The sequence below is a fragment of the Leptidea sinapis genome, chromosome 23 (genome assembly GCF_905404315.1).
Source record: "Leptidea sinapis chromosome 23, ilLepSina1.1, whole genome shotgun sequence".
Taxonomy (NCBI): domain Eukaryota; kingdom Metazoa; phylum Arthropoda; class Insecta; order Lepidoptera; family Pieridae; genus Leptidea; species Leptidea sinapis.
The window spans coordinates 6,806,269-6,824,627 of record NC_066287.1 but is presented as its reverse complement, the minus strand read 5'-3'; the positions used below and the strand labels follow the sequence as shown (position 1 = coordinate 6,824,627).

Here is an 18,359-nt window from a genome sequence, read left to right as displayed (position 1 = left end):
CTCTATCTTTTATTTGTCACCCCAAAATATCATATCTGTAAAGACATGGTTATTAGTAAGATATCTCACATTTTGGCAGTTGCCTTTGTCACAACCAGTAAGAGAAAGAGTGTCAATAACCATACTAACTAGTCCTGCAAAACTTTATCAACTACTAACTCCGGTCGTGACTTTGGCTACAATTTTATTACCACTCTTCGACTGTCGACAAAAATTACTATTTCGCTTCACTTAGTACCTGCTAGACTATCAAATCTCGACTACCATGGTCAACTGGTAGATAAGTACAAAATGGCTTCAAAGAATCTGAATGTAAATTGCTTACGTGGGATATCTTATAGTGCAATTATAATGGTAAGAAATTGGATTTCTCATTAATCCTTACCAACATCCCCCTACTTACCTTCCTTACATAACTCATTGGATTATATTATATGATTTGGAAATATTTAGCATATTTGATCAATTTTGTGATTCTATCATATCAAATACCAATAAGTGAAAATCAACTCGTTTTTTAATTCCTTCTGGAACTAGAGTCAAGATGTCTACGCTAGCAATCCAGTTATAATAACACAAAATATACGAGTAGTTTACATAATATAGCTACATATTATCCACATCCAAGGTTTAATACCAAAGTATCATAATAATTAATAAATTTAGTGAAAAGTAAGAACTACTGCGTCTAGTTGCCGTAATTTTGAAGTATTTTTGCTGCATGAAATAATATAAATAACACTTTCACCTCAAATAGCCTAAACAAAATAATAAAAAAAGGATTGTGTGTTTTTATGAAACCACGGTAAAAGTAAAACTTTTTTTTTTACATTTACATTTAACTAAAATTTTTGGAATTATATTCCATTAAGGTTATAAAAATCGGTTTATCAATCTTAATTTTATACTTGGAAAATTGGAATGATAATGGGAAATAATAATAAAAATTTCTAACTAATATTTTTATTGAACTCTGTGTCTTAAACATGGTTAAAAATATTGATTGAAAAGGATTAAAAATGATGAAATTCGAATACTTTTGAATACTTTCAATTATTTTTCAACTATACATATAGATATATTTACATGGGGTGACTTATTCCCAATACTTTTCAATCAATATTTTTAATCAGGGAGAGTACGACATACATAATTATTTAGATTATACACACATATTAAAAAACTGAAAACAATATTTGATGATGCGAGGGAGTCAAAATGGGGTGCGGTGTAATGCTAGATGTCCAGGTTAAGTGAGGTTGCGGGTAATCTAGTTTGGCCTGTTCACAATCAATAAACATAAAACGCCAAGTGGCTGAAGTACTCACCTGATATTGGTCAGCCCTTTCCTCAGACAAGCACTTCACTTGGCACTACGATGATGCGAAAGAAGTAGTATAAAAACCACGTGCGACAATGATGCTCGAATGCGTAACGCGGCGCGTGCGTGGTCAGCGGTGTCCACTCGAACAAGGTCAATCGGTAAGTGTCGCGTTGTAAGCGGCCAGAGAGTCGTTCAGCGCCCGATGCGAAGACCAGGGTGATGCCAATTGCTCGGATTGTACATCAGCCCCCCAGGTGGCGCTATATGCTATTGAATGCGAACAATAACGGCGCAAACATTCTCCCCGGCTTGGAAATCCAAGGGATTTTCAAAGGAAAAAAGCGGGTAAGGAAAAGGTGTAAGAAAGTAGGAGAGGGTTATGATCAGAAAATTTGGCATGAACATACCAATATTTAAAAATGCGGTGCGTAATATATAATATGAGATGCGGTGATGCGTTAAATTAAATGCGAATACAAAAAAAATGCTTAAGAATCTATGATATTAATAAATGTAATAGTTACTGAAAAAAAATTATTGTGATGGAAGCGGACACAACTTAACTACTGGACGCTTAAAAGTTCCAGTAGCAGTGCGTACTAATGCAACGCGAACAACTCCGTCTTTTCCGGGGAATACTTGTTCAATAATACCCGTAGGCCAGCGCAATGGTGGTGTATTATCTTGGTGAATGAGAACAAGAGTACCTAGCTGAATTGGTCTATCTGGAGTGTTCCATTTTTGTCTATGTTGCAATGTGTGTAGATAATCTACATGCCACCGTTTCCAATAACTATGAACTAAACTATCTAAGAGTCTCTTTCTGTTCGAGAGGCTCATAGATTCGTCCATTTCATATGTGGGCAGAGACTGTAAAGGTGTCGTGTTTAAAAAATGTGCGGGAGTTAGAATAGTATGTGGTTCATCCGATATTAAGCACAGTGGGCGCGAATTTAAGAGACATTCAATTTGCACTAGTAAAGTCAACAATTCTTCATAACATAACAACTGTTGACCTATGCAGCGATATAAATGACTTTTTATGCTTTTTATGTTGCTCTCCCACAGTCCTGCAAAGTGAGGTGCGCGTGCAGGAATATTCCGCCACGTTATTCTATGGCTGTTTAATTCTGTTTGCAATGCGGTAGACATATTTTTTGAACATAAAAAATGTATAATTCATCCAATTTCCGTTTCGCACCAATAAAATTGGTTCCATTATCGGAATAAATACAAGATACTGGACCCCTTCTAGCTAAACACCGTTTAAGGGCGTCTAAAAAAGTTTCGGTGCTTAAGTCAGATGCAATTTCAATATGCACTGCCTTCGTTGTTAAACACACGAATAGACATATGTATGCCTTTTGACTTTTTACGCCACGTTTTCGGGTAAGAGTAATATTGACAGGCCCAGCATAGTCGATGCCAGTGTGTGTAAAAGGCTTAGCTTGTTGTACACGAGCAGGAGGGGTTTGCCATTATAGGCGAAAGATGCGACGGTGCGACCTTAAAACAGAAATTACAATTTCTTATGCGTTGTCTGATAATATTTCTAGCCGAAATAATCCAATATCTCTGTCTAAGTAATGACAGAAGAAGATGAGAACCTGTATGACAATTTGATCGATGAAAATCATCAATTATAATATCAATCAAATGATCACGACGAGGTAAAAGAATTGGATGGCGATTTTCAAATGGTATATTTGCGTTTATTAATCTACCACCAACACGAAGCAATCCGTTATCATCTACAAACGGATTTAGTTTTCTTAAAGAAGGGGATGATACGTTACCCTTTTTTATGTTTTTTATTTCGTCAGAAAAATATTTTCTTTGTAATTCTCGAATAATTACCAGTTCAGCAGCCTCAATGTCAGCGATGTGAATTGTAGTGCTGCGTGGTAGTTTTTTCATAAAACGAAGTATATAAACAATGATGCGTAACAATTTTTTCCAAGAAGAAATTCTATGCGATAATTCCAGAACCGTCGAATTGTTAATATTAACTGTAGCAGTCAGAGTAACTGTACTTTTAAACTCGGGAACTATACCATCAATACGTAATGGTTCAAATGGCACTATAGGCCAGTCCGTTGTCGGACGGCGCATCCATGGAGGACCATACCACCAAAGCGGGTGATTTATTAATTGAGAGGGTAATAAACCTCTTGCTAGGCAATCACTTGGATTTTGTGACCCATCTATGTGAAAAAAGCGTTCAGGCGAAAGAATATCTTAGATGTGGAGATGAATGAATCCAAGACAATGCGATTGTGGAGTCAGAGAAAACATAGATTTCGTCCATAGAATAACGGTCATGAAATGCAGAATGCACTTGTTTCACAAGCTCAGATGCAAGCAATGCGGCACATAATTCAAGCCTTGCTAAAGTAATTGTTTTAAGAGGAGCCACCTTTGATTTGGCGCAAACAAAATGTATGGAAACTTCCTGATTTGGATGTGTTACATGCAAAAATAATACGCAGCCGTATGCTTTGATACTAGCGCCCCCAAAGGCGAGCATGCGCACAGTACAGCCAGCTGCGACACCTAAGTGGCGTGGTATTTGCAAGTTAGCCAATAATGATAATTCATTTTTAAATTTAATAGAACGTTCGGTTATAGTTTCCGGTGGTTCCTGATCCCATTCTACTTTTGCAAGCCAAAGTTTTTGTATCAAAAGTTTTGCGTATAATATGACAGGTGCAACAAATCCTAGAACGTCAAACAAGCGAGCAATAGTTGAAAGTATCGCCCGTTTAGTACTGCCTACAGATGTTGAGGATATAGTAAACGTGAAGGTATCGATAGTAGGTATCCACTTCAAGCCTAACACCTTTAAATTACTATTGTCATCGCTGAACTCAATCGACGCGCGGTGTGACTCCGGTAAGTGTGTGAGAAGAACGTGCGAGTTACTTGCCCACTTTACCAAATTAAATCCTCCGGATTTGAATAACGCGCGTAACTCGTCCGCCAAGCGTATACCGTCGTCAACAGAGTGTACTGAGGTGGTCAGATCGTCCATGAATAGTTCCTGTGTAGCAACTTCAGCAGCGAGAGGAAAGCGTTCACGTTCATCCTCTGCGAGCTGTCTTACAGTCCGCATAGCTAAGTACGCACTAGAGCGAAGGCCAAAAGCCACTGAATTAAATTGAAAAATGGGATTTGGTTCGTTATCAACGAAGCGGTATAAAATTTTTTGTATTTAGGATCATTTTCTGACAAAAAAATTCTTAAATACATTTGTTTTATATCTGCGTTTAAAGCGATTTTAAAATAACGAAACCTTAAAAGAAGTGTAAATAAATCTGCCTGCAAGTTAGGCCCAATATGCAATAAGTCATTAAGCGATACGCCAGAATCGGTTTTAGCACTTGCGTCTAAAACTATGCGAGTTTTTGTTGTCGATTTATCTGGCCGAAAAACAGCGTAATGCGGAATAAAGTAGCCGTCAGATATAGCGTTTAAAGAATAGGGAATTTCTGATAATTATCCATTTTCAATATAATCTACAATAACTTCATTGTAGGCTTTACGTAAAGCGGGAAACGCATGGAATCTTCGTTCCAACGCGGTCAAACGACGTTGAGCGTAAATAAAAGAATTACCTAATAACTTAGGATCGCTCTTCAAAGGAAGCGAAACGATATAGCGACCACAAGAACTTCTTGCGACCGTTGATTTAAAAATCTGCTCACATTCCTTATTTTCAGTACTTACATTATTAACAGAAGGCACTTGCTCCAGCTGCCAAAATTTTACTAAAATGTTATTTAAATTATTTACTAAAGGGCCGAAGGACCAGACTATATCGTTAGAATGAGTGGAAGGTATTTCCCCCATAACAATATAGCCAAGCGTTGTTTCAAGCTCGTGGGGTGCTGAGCAAATTACACTGGATGAGTGAGCAGAGCGACCGAGCGGTGGTGGTATAACTTTACCGCCCAATAATATAAAAGCGAACATCTGAGCACCGAGAATGGCGTCTATATTTCCGGGCGCGTTCCAAGATTCATCAGCGAGCGATAAATGTTCAAAATAATGTACAGTCGACTTGTCAATCGTGTGCGCCGGTAACGGTTCAGTTATATTATCTACAACTAAAAGAATTAAATTGTATTGCGCGTCTGAAACACGTGACTGTATTGTAAGCGAAACGTAACCTTTAATAGGAGTGGAAATAGACCCTGATGTCTTAATCGATGAATTTATGAGAGGTTTAACATCTAAATTTAATCTAATGCAAGAAGCGCGCGTGATAATATTATTTTGCGAGGCGCTATCAATTAAGCACCTTATAGTACTTTTTCGACCACCAGTCACAACATATACTTGCGCGGTTGGTAAAATAGATAAAGTGTCAAAGCTATGCAAATGACGTAATGCGACGTTACTATTAGCCGAATGCATGCAGAGCGACTGCACACCATCCTCGAGCGGCCGCTCAGCTGTACTGGACGAGCCTACAGCTGTGTGATGTTCCGTATGTATCAGCGGTTGCAGAACCGGTTTGTTGTTAACAAAATGGATTAATGAGTGGTGCTTCGTATTACACTGCTTGCAAGTATTTTTTGAATTACAATTAATCGCCATATGTTTTGAACTTAAACAATTAATACATAACTTATTATTTTTAATATAATGGAAGCGTTCATTAACTGATAGTTTTATAAAATCCGGGCATTGATATATATGAGAATGTTTTGCGGTTTTACATAAATTGCAAGTGTTGTTGTCATTGTGTATTATTGCAAAGGTATGAGAATTATGCGATGGTTTAGAAACGGTTCCGCGAGATCTTTGAACGTTCGATATATTATTTGGTCGACTGGTGTTGGTTGTTCGTTCTAGAACCTTAACGTGGTGTCTTATGAAATCAACTAAGTCGGCACTCGATGGAATATCTTTTTTAATGGATGATTCAAAGCGTTGTACTAAATTTGTATCTAATTTCTTAAGCGCGAGATGAAGAAAAATAAAATCTGTTACATCTGAAATTTCTAATTGTTTTAAAGCGGACATAGACGCATGAAACTTTTCAACAAAACTATTGAGGTGGGAGGGGGTCTCAGATGCATACCTAATGTCGAGTATGTTATTTAAATATATAGTACCAAGTGCTCGCTTGTCTTGGTATTTATCAACTAACGACTGCCATATTGTCGAATAGTTATGTTCATTAGGCATGATACCTGCAAAAATGTTAAGCGCGGTTCCACTTAGCTTGCCTACCAAATATTGCACTCGTTGCGAATCATTGAGTTGCTTATTATTATGAACGTTTGTGCTAAAACTGTGATAAAAGAGAGGCCAGCTTTCGGGTTGTCCTGAAAAACTAACCAAGTCAAGTGGTGGTAGGCGACAATCATTTTTAACCGAATTAGATTTATCCGGTTCAACTTGATGACGACGAGATTGTAATAACTCATTCCGAGTTTGCTGTACAACAGAAAATAATGTTTGAAATGCGGTCCAATTGTTAAAATTCAATTAAAATTTTGGGTTTTGTTCCAATAATAAAGCGTTATGTTGGTCACATAGATCGTTAAATTCGCTATATAATTTCTCAATATTCGCCGACGTGGCCACAAATTCTTGTGAACTTCGCGTATTTGTATCAATAGAAATCTTTTTTGCAGTACTATACAGTTCATTTATATGCGAAAATATTGCCTGTTTCTTACCAACTACAAGTTTGATTTTTGTTTCAAGCACCGTATTGAAAATGTGTTGTAAACTTGTAATGCTTTTTTTTGAAATGTATGTTTCGTTATGATACTGTTAGATTATGCGAAATTAATGAGTAACGTGTTTATTATTGAACAAATATTTATATAATAAACTACGAAGGTTGGAAATAGGTATGAATTGCGAATCGATTCTTAGTTAGGTAAGCAAAAATAAAAGCAAATTAAATAGCAAAAGCTGCTGGTTCTATCCGGGTCGAATGGATCATAATTAATGATGATGCGAGGGAGTCAAAATGGGGTGCGGTGTAATGCTAGATGTCCAGGTTAAATGAGGTTGCGGGTAATCTAGTTTGGCCTGTTCACAATCAATAAACATAAAACGCCAAGTGGCTGAAGTACTCACCTGATATTGGTCAGCCCTTTCCTCAGACAAGCACTTCACTTGGCACTACGATGATGCGAAAGAAGTAGTATAAAAACCACGTGCGACAATGATGCTCGAATGCGTAACGCGGCGCGTGCGTGGTCAGCGGTGTCCACTCGAACAAGGTCAATCGGTAAGTGTCGCGTTGTAAGCGGCCAGAGAGTAGTTCAGCGCCCGATGCGAAGACCAGGGTGATGCCAATTGCTCGGATTGTACATCAGCCCTCCAGGTGGCGCTATATGCTATTGAATGCGAACAATAACGGCGCAAACAATATTTTATAAGGGTTTCATTCAATAGTCTATACACTACACGGTTAGCTACTGCGAACTATAGGCGCTGCCAGACCGTCACGCGACATGCAACACACAGACGAAAAAGTTTGAGACGACGTAATAAAGTATGTCATATATGTATTAAACTGAAAAGGAGTGAAAAGGGCTTCACGAAAGTAATCCAATGATAAAACACTTTTGACAGTATGCTAGATGATATTATCGGCAAAGAGAATTTAAACACTACGTTCAATTATGAGTTAGAATATACTAGCGTATAATCTATAGACGACTTGACAGCCCGATAATTATGATAAGCTAGTGTACTCGTAAGTATAATATTCAAAATAATAAGGAGGTAAAGTACCCGTCACGAGAAGCTATAAATTATGTAAACAAACATCTTTTACTAAGTAAACATTTTATACTGCGAGATAATAATAAATTGACCATATTCAATCGATATATTTAGACGGGTTATATGAAAGTAACAACCTATTTAATTTTATTTAATTTTTTAGTTCCCAGAGTGGCTGACTGCTTACGACTAATCAAAATCGGTTACAGTAACAATAGATTCGCTTTCCCTTTCTTGCTTGCAGTATCTCCGTTAAAGATATTCTTCTCCTTCGCACGCCCTGTTTTTTTTGAAAAAGAAGGAAAAACAAGCGTACGGGTGTTAATTGATCACCGCCGCCCACTTTCTCTTTGCAACACCAGGGAAATCACAGGAGCGTTGCCGGCCTTTAAGGAAGGTGTACGCGCTTTTTTTGAAGGCACCCATGTCGTATCGTCCCGGAAACACCGCATAAGTCTATACGCTATTATATTGTGAGTCTTTGTGAGTTTATGTGTGACAGAATGCAGAGGTGACAAGAATGGAAAAAAATGCACGCGACCGAGAGCATAGAAAACGTACATTATTTGGCAAGTGGAATTTTTGACCCTAACCCATTAAATGGAAAATATTGAGATGAATGATAAAATATAAAAATCTTAAGTGTTCAAAATGATAAACAAAATGAAATTGATTATGTATTCATGCAAAACACACGATCACATGCACACACAGCCTGTTGACCGTATTTTTTTTAATGAAAATAAGGGACGAGACGAACAGGACGTACAGCTGATGGTAATTGATACGCCCTGCCTATTACAATGCAGTGCCGCTCAGGATTCTTGAAAAACCCCAAAAAAATTTTGCGGCACTACAACTGCGCTCGTCGCCTTGAGACATAAGATGTTAAGTCTCATTTGCCCAGTAATTTCACTAGCTACGGCGCCCTTCACCTTAACACAATAATGCTTACACATTACTGCTTCACGGCAGAAATAGGCGCCGTTGTGGTATGCGATGAGCATTGGCAAAGAATGTGTGATAGTGAATACATATAAAACAATGTTGTTAATATCACTGTTTTAAGCGAGAAATTTATAACACTTAATTGTTTTTTAAATCGTTGTTACATCCGGTTTTATGTCTGATCCTACTAACTCGCCTAATCGAAGTTCGAAGTGATCCGCGAGCCGATACAATTTGTAAGCCCAGCCCACTACGGGATAGTTTTTGTTGCGCAATTTTAAAGCGTCAGAAATGCTCCCATATTATATATAATAGTTTACCCGACAGTCGTTGTCGTGTACACACTTCTTAAATTTGAAAAATCGGTACAGCCGTTAGGAGGTGTTTACTAACATACACATAAGCAGGAGAATTACATTATATGGACGGAATTGAGAATGTAAGCCAATCTCCAATTCACTGGAACACACAAAAAAATCATCAAAATCGGTCGAGCCGAGGTAGTTCAATTGTGAATCCAAACCATTCTCGAATCCACCTGAAGACACAGAGAAAGTTTCATTAAAATCGGTCCAGCTGTTTCGGAGGAGTTCAGTTACAACAGACGCACAAAAGAAATCTAATATATAAAATTCTCATGTCGTGGTGTTTGTAGTTAAACTCCTTCGAAACTTTTGAGTGCATATTGGGTAGGTCTGAGAATCGGACAACATCCTCTCCAACATTTTTCATCCCCCTAAACGTTAAGGATGGTCCACGCCAATTTTTTTTAAAATATTTTTTACATTTTTTTTTAAATTTTGATTATGAGTCAGCATTAAAAAATACATACAACTTCAAATTTTCACCCATCTACGATGAACAGTTACTTTTGTATCGCGATTTTAATATCGGCAATACAACGTTTGCTGGGTCAGCTCGTTGTATTGCGATGTGATATATTAAGATGTGTTCACTAATATTCTAATATTAGGTTCACTGTATGTGCTAGTACAAGTATTGGCTAGAAAGTAGAAACATAGATAGAGGGCGTTACCTAGCAACCATTTTGTGTCCAAACAATTCGGTATGTCAACTTTCACGTTCTATTTTCTTGTTTTTGTATATAATTGTAATGTTGATCTACGTTTTATAAAAACTATCTTAAATAAGTATAATTTAATATATTCGCTCAACTAGGCAGCTTTAAAGAAATGAATCAACACATGTGAAGACGCACTTTCTCAATGTTTCTGGTGAATATAGTGCCTATTACAGGATAAAAGCATGGCCTGCAAGGCGTCCTTTGAATTGTATCACAACTTTCCTAAATTAGCTGAAGAGGCTGGATTTGCCTTTAATTCACACAGGCCACGTGTCCACATTGAATGGAATAAAATCCGTAAGTTCCTCGCATCAATTCTTTATACCTAGATATTGGTAACATATTTTTATTATTATTGGTAAACTATCTTTATATATATAAAAGAGAATGTATGTTTGTATGTTCCTTAATAACTCCTAAACTATTCCACCGATCTCAATGAAATCTTTTGTAATAGATTCGTTGAAGCTCAAGGAAGGTTCATATATATAATTTATATGGCAAAACAACGTTTGCCAGGTCAGCTAGTCAAAAATAATTGAGAGATATTTCATATTATATTCTACTGATATTTTAAGCTACTTAATTTCATGTGCATAACCGTAAAATTGTTGGGGCAGTACAGTCCTCGAATGGCGACCACGTACCGGAAGACGCAGTGTTGGTAGGCCCCTCACAAGATGGACCGACGATCTGGTCAAGATCGCCGGAATACGTTGGATGAGGTCAGCGCAGGACCGATCGTCGTGGAAATCTATGGGGGAGGCCTTTGTCCAGCAGTGGACGTCTTCCGTCTGATGATGATGATGTAGCGTAAAATAAATTTATTTTGCAGGTCTGGTTGACATAGATAGTTTGATAAGAGAAAGAAAATTTGTATTAATTGAACAATATTTGAATGAAGTGAGTATAATTTTATTCACATTTTAGCTGTATGCTCTATTATATATTTGAATTTGCAATCATTTTAAATTTTTAAGAGAATTAAATAAATAATATTTTTTACAAGTCATAATAATGACTACATTAAATTAAAACTATCATTACGTGGAAGCGTACCTAAAATACTGGCAGCATTTCCGTATTAGCTAGGCTGATCCGTTGACCGAGATAGCTGCCAGCGCTTGGGTTTCCAGTAGACTTATTGAGGCGCGAAGATAGTATTTTGAACATTCTCTGCGCCTATGGGCCCAAGTGTCTCGACACCAAACGGCACAAAGATGTATGACTCACTGAGACCAACATATATGCGACGCTTGCCGTCTTCGGCAGTCGAAGCAGCAGCCCCAGCACCAACTGACGTAACTTGACAACAACTAACGAGTTGTTGTAATTTGTTATATTTTTAAAGTGATAACCTTCCTTATGAACGATGCGGGACTGAACCTGAGAGTTGAACAAAGCTTAAAAGATTTTATGACGTTACGTCACTCGCACGGTTAGCTCAGTTGGAAGAGCACTCGCACGGAACGCGAGAGGTCGTGGGTTCGAGTCCCGCATCGTTCATAAAAAAATTGTTTTCAAATTTAATGTTGTTGTAAGTTGGATTCCATCTGAGTGGTTACATTTCAATTTACTGTTGTTTTCATAGATTTTAGATTGTGTCTTGGAGTCAGAGTTTGATGTACGAATTCTCGATGAGGGATTTGTAAAAATATTTCGCTTGGCTCAGCTGGCGGTGGAATATCAACAATTTTGTCGACATTACCTCGACAGAAGCGTCCATGTATTACGCGATGAAGTAACAGCATTGGTCAAGGTAATGTTAGAAAATGTTATATGAGAATCTCATCAATTTTCCCCGATATAATTGCACCCACAACTTGTTCGTCAAGTCAAACTATGATCTTCAATTATACTACTATGAAAAGCTCTGTCGAGACTATGTTCCAATGCTCTTAGGGCATTATAATATATATACATATATAGATATATATATATATATCAAATTTACAACAAATGTTTCTCAACTGTGATCTGCGCCTTGGTAGTCAAGAGTAAAATGTGTCGTAAGGCGCTCATCTATCGGTCGTTTTCAATAACCTATCTATCCTTAGTTTGACTTTGTAGAGGTTTATAATACATATATCCTTTTACGCTTAAGTAGATACATTTCAATAACCTATCGACAGATAGCATTGGACTATAACTATATTGGACAAAACTATGGATAGATATAGGCAGTTTTAAAAGCTCCTTTTAAACTAGTAAAAGGACTACCGTTAGACGCGTTTACTATCGAGTTACATAAAATCTGTGTTTCAATTGTGGTATCGTAAAAGCGTTTGCTCATAGACGCCTATAAGGGCGTCTATGAGCAAACTAGGCGCTCAGTATTTTTGATTGAACCCAAAATTCTCGCAATTGCGCTCTTCATTTTGATATCAAGTCTTAACAATTTGTTATGTTTTTAAAGTAATAACCCTAACTTCTGGGAACAAAACACAAATGAAACTGAAAACAAAATTTTTTTAACGATGCGGGATTCTAACCCGCGACTTCTCGCGTTCCGTGCGAGTGCTCTTTCCGACTGAGGCAACTGTTCAAGTGACGTTTCATTTATAGAATCTTATATGCTTTGTTTAACTAGGAAAAAGAAAGAAAACGAAAAGAGCGCTCGCACGGATCGCGAGGTCGCGGGTTCGAGGCCCGCAACGTTCATAAAGTTTTGTATTCAGTAGTCTTATTAGCGCAGTTATTTCCTTATAAGTTATTATATTTATATGGACTTAGATAGTCTTTTAGTCACACCTTCCAAAGCTAACCACAATAACTCTTGCACATTACTTCTTCGAGACAGAAAAGGCGCAGCTTTGGTACCACATTTAGCGCTAATAACCTATTGTTAAATAGCAAGAAAACTATAATTAAAAACACTTCTAAGTTTGTTTTTTTTCCGAAGTCATTATATTTGTCTTATTCTTAATAATTCTCTTCTAAATGAAATACTTATGTTTATTTTGCCAGCCACTGTATGTCAATGACAGTTTGGAAATTGGGAACAAAAATAGTTACGATAATGTATTCCCACTATCCAACCTGGCACAGATGGGAAGATGACACATATAGTTCTCAACTTCCAACCTAGGTTGGAAGATGAGTATAAGTCTCAAAGTGGCTTTATATTAAAGTTATTATAGAATGGTTACAGCGCATTTTTAAAACTATGTCTACCTTGAGTTAGGGTGGTGGTGTATTTTTATATGCGCTGACTTTCAACGTAAACATTTGAAAGAATTAGTTCTTTTAAGAAAGTATTAATTATTATCAGTGAAAGGTATATAAATAAATAACTGTCAGTGATAAATTCCTTTTCCCTCCGTCCTAAGCTATTTTAATGTTCAGTATATAATCTATCTGTGTAATAAATGATATTTATAAATGAGTGTAGTTCTCACAGTATCGGCAGCTGTATATATATTTATATTGATACCTTTCCTAGGAATTAGATGCAACTAAGAGAAATTTAAGAGAAAAGGAAGAAGAAAATAGGCGGCTCAAAAAAAGATCTACAAGACATTCCTCGCAAAATTTGTTGCCATATCACAATGAAAACATAGCCACTTTATTATTAAATACAATTAAGAACCAAACCGATTTGTTTCCGTCGGCACCCCATTTAGACGCATTAAATTACAATAAATGTAATGTTTGTGATAAAGTATTCTTAAATCAACTGTATTTGAAGAGCCATATCGCAAGACGACATCCAAATATTAATGAGAATAATCAAAGTGAAAAAATACCAAACAAGGATCCACCTATTAATGAAGAAGACAGTAAATTAAACGAGGAAGTTGAAAATTTAAAAATTAAATTAAAGGAGATGGAATCACTAATTTTGGGTTCGCATAATTCCATTAAAGGTACACCAGAAGGGGCAACAAATAATGAAACCGCAGTCAGCAAAAGTATTGACACAAAAATAATGAAAGATGCCGAGGTTTGCTGTACTAGTGATGAAGATTTTATTTTAAGTAAAATCGAACAATGGAAAAAAGAAGAATTTGAAAAGTACAACAACGAAATTTCCCTGCTACGAAACCAAATAACGAATATCATAAAATCAAATGAAGACAAACAAAATCAAGTCATAAATAAAAGTACTAATAAAGAAATTGACCAACTACAACAGACCATCAAACAACAGGGTGTTGAAATAAATTTGTTAAAACAGTATATTGAAAATTCGGTATTATTTCTTTATTAACTTTAAAATATTATTTATGTACCTGTACTAGTAGACTTACACTTACAGTTATATTTTTTGTAGAAATCGCAAAAAGAGGAAATAGAGGTAGAGAAAAAAAGAGAAATCGAAATTCAAATATCCCATTGGGTTCAACGACTAGAAGAACAGTCAAATCAATGTAAAACTTTAATGCAAAAATTGAATGATATGGAAAAGGAAGTTGAAAAATATAAAGCTATCGCAGGTGCGGAAAAAGAAAAATTTACTCAACTACATAAATTAGTAAACCAAACCCATTCCAATGCCCAATCAAATATTTCAGAAAGTGATAAAAGTAAGGTACTGAGCCTAGATATATTATTTTCAACAATAATTTTTAAAATAAAGAGGAGTACGTAATATAATTAATGATTTTAAGTACAATTAAGTAAATATTAATTTATATGTTTACCTACCATTTCAGCTTGGAAAGCAATTGCAAAATCAGAGCAAATCTTTAAGGGATACTAACGAAATAAGTATAAAAAACATCGAAACATCTAATCGATATAGTACCCTCGAAAAACTTCAAAAAAAAGCACAGGAACTCCTTGACCAATCAAGTACTTCTGATTTGTCAAGTGTAGATGAGAAAATTATTAAACCACAAACACCCGGCTATAATGGTATGTCGTCAAGACAATATGCAATCCGTGAAAATAATACAAAAAATAAGAATGTGCAAGATAATCAACGCGTTAACAATGTCAGACTACCAGTGAGGAAAGGGGAAAAGAAAGAGAAGAAAATAAAATTGAAACAAGAAACAAAAAGCGAAAATATGACCATGCCCATGAGGTTTGAGATACGTTCCTTATGCGTTCCTTTACAAAGTTTAACGTTGTTTATAAATATTGAACATTGTTTTCGTAACCGGTTAAAATTAATTATATAATATTTGTCCATTTCAGCCCCGTTAAAATTATAAGGGCTAAAATAACAGAAGAAGTAAACACACGCTTAGTTCAACTTGGGGTTGATCCTTTAAGAAAGTGTTTGCCGAGAAGTAATTTCGTAAAACAGCGCGCTATCTTGCAAGAAAAGCAAGAAATAAAGGAAAAGGTATTTAATGACATAAGTAAATTATAAATTAGGTTAGTGGCCTCTTTTTTGATTAATTTTATTTATACATTTATAAATCTATTATTTGTTTTAGAAATGTGTGTCACGGGAAAAAATAAGGCATTCAATAATTGCACATTTAGACAATAAGGCAGCAAATTCATATTATAGCACTGATGTAACTCAAAGCAGTAATTTGTCACCAAAGAAAAACAATAAGACGATTTCGTCAGTTTTATCAAACGTTAAAACCAAAGCTTTGCAATTAGTTAAATCTCATAAAGAGAATAAATTTATGTACAATAACACTAGAAACACTACTACGAAATCAACGATGCCTCCAGAATCGGTTGTTTCAAGTCCAAAAGCACACGAAATTAATGATTCTGACCGAAAATATGAGAATAAAACAAAGAATAGGAAAATTCCATCGAATAAAAAGATTATTGAAAAGCCGACAAAAAAATCTGCAAGCACAGAATATCTACCAAACGGATACGACTCAGAACTTGAGTGTGATGCGGTGGTCAACAAACCAAGTAAATCAATCGGACAAACATTACATTCTCCAATACCTAAAAAAGATGATAAACCCATAACAAGTAATGATACTATTATTACCAGTCTTGATGATTTTACTACACAGAAAATAAATACAGACTTTCAACAAAATAATCATCATAAAGACAGCAGCTATGATGAAGTAGAATCGTTACCAAACACTTCACCTAGAAAAGCTTATTCCGAAGAAAATATCTACAATCCAAAACAAACTAAAGGAGTCCTGAAATTGGCTTCTTCTACATCTTCGCTAAATAAGAAAAAAGTCCTGTTTGATATGGACGCGATTCAAATGAAGTCTGCAAGCGTAACCCCATCTCAAAGCTTAACTGAGAAAAGCGACGATGCCAATGAAAAATATACCTTAGGCTTAATAAATCTAGATACGGAAGAATGGGATATTTCAAGGTAAACTATAGCTGTTCTTTTTTTATATTTTCTGTCTGTGTATTACAAACACACAATAGTCACTTAACTACATATTATCCATGGCTTTTTAAGTGTAGATTATTATAACTATTAAGTCTTAGAATAGTGCCGGTATACTTATAATAGCATTCACCGAGCATGTGAGGTACAATCAATATAATAACGTACAGGAGCGTTGCCGGCCTTTTATATAGGTGTACGCTCTTTTATTTATTTTATTATTTTATCACCATTTCGAAAAAAGATAAGATTCTTCTCAGTGGTAAGAAACTCACTGTCTCTATTTGAAATACGTATCAAATCATATCATCATCATTAACATAATGTTTATACAATAACAAACTATGGAACGTGTTGCAAAAAATATTCAAAGGTTTACAACTAACTTACTTGAGTTAAAGAAGAAAATATTTTTTCCAGCATAGAAAATGAGAACCATAAGGAAAAGGCAAATATTGATGTTGCACCACGCGCTCATCCCAAAGTAGCAGAATTAAAAGAAATCATTGAGTCACAAATGGCAAGAAGGTCTCTGACATCAACAGCTTTGGCAGGCAGTGTCAATGTCTTACCTACGCCAATGGCGCGGACAAGTTTGGGGGGTAGTAACACAAGTTTAGGCAGCTCAATACTTGATGAAAGTGAAAACTTACCAGCAGCATCAGCACCGGTTGTACCTCGGAATGCTTTTAAAAACGCTGGAAAACATTCGGAAAGAGATGACAGCGATATAGACCTATCCGAACTCTTGAATGACGATAAGTTTTAGCATTGATAGCAATTGATTTTCATGAACTTTAAATGATAAAAATGTATTTTCTTATGATAAAAAATCCAGTACTGCCAAGGATTCTTGACAATCCACAAATTCTGAGCAGTACTGATATTGTACTCGTCACTTTGAGACATAAGATGTTAAGTCTCGTTAGCCCAGTAATTTCACTAGCTACGGCGCCCTTCAAACAGAAAGACGCACGACTGCCTGGCGGCAGGGATAAAGGCGCCGCTGTTGTACCCTCCTAGCCGGCATCCTGTGCTAAAAAGCCTTCCACATAATAGATGGTTAGGTACCCTAAATACAGTAGTATATTATTTTAATTATACTTGCATTTGAGGGAAGGTAAGAAAATAGTCATAGTCCAAATCAAATACTAAAATACTCATCATAGTATAACAATGAACCACAATGAAGTGTTGCCGGGGTAATAATAAATAAAGTTTACTGTGCTTGATGAATAGTAATTATATTAACCCCGCAGGTTGGAACGGGGTCGTCACATAATTACGAACCGTCACTCAGCCCCGATTTCACTAATCACTCTTAAACTGAGTTTTACCTTCAAATAGTTCAAATGCCAGTCTTGATCTCAATTCATCGACATCGTCATCGATAAGTATGAAATATATCAAAACTCTTTTATGTCAATGATTCTGTTTCGATAACCCCAGTGGCAGTTCTGGAACGCGATCAAATAATGTATGGCTTAGTAGTGCCGGTACAGTTTGTAAGCCGTGCCCAGTATAGTATGGTTTATTTGTCATATTTTTAAGTGTCAGCAATGCTTCCATGTTTTATATTACACTTCCGCTTGTATTGTATATACCGTGGTTACAACTCGGTTCATATTGTCGTCACAAAAAATTGTCTGATTCATAATTTAACTGTACGAGTTGCAAGTAAACATAAGTCACAAATTACACACTGTGTTTGTATTTGAACGTATGTAGATAGGGTAAAACAACCAGTAGTCAGCCTTTTAGTAAGGATTAAAATTTGATTCCACTGTATTTTGAATATTGAGTACTATGAATAAAAACAACCACTATTCACCGAAAGAAACCTTTATTCAATTTACTAAAGAAACTAACAATTAATTATATTTTTAATAGAATTATAGATAAAATCAGTATTTAACAAAAAATTGCAATTTTCACCAGTAGTCGGCCTCATTTCTCCACAAGTCAGC

The 18,359-nt window shown here is 35.9% G+C and overlaps 1 protein-coding gene across 1 annotated transcript; it reads left to right on the top strand.

Moving 5' to 3' along the window:
- The first annotated feature begins 10,142 nt into the window (after positions 1-10,142).
- LOC126971152 (cilium assembly protein DZIP1) lies at positions 10,143-18,090 on the top strand. Its single transcript, XM_050817303.1, has 9 exons — positions 10,143-10,406; positions 10,945-11,012; positions 11,701-11,868; positions 13,552-14,301; positions 14,383-14,640; positions 14,765-15,138; positions 15,252-15,402; positions 15,497-16,371; positions 16,813-18,090. Exons 1-9 carry the CDS (start codon positions 10,292-10,294, stop codon positions 17,159-17,161), a joined length of 3,108 nt encoding a protein of 1,035 aa, XP_050673260.1. The 5' UTR covers positions 10,143-10,291; the 3' UTR covers positions 17,162-18,090.
- The last annotated feature ends 269 nt before the right edge of the window (positions 18,091-18,359 follow it).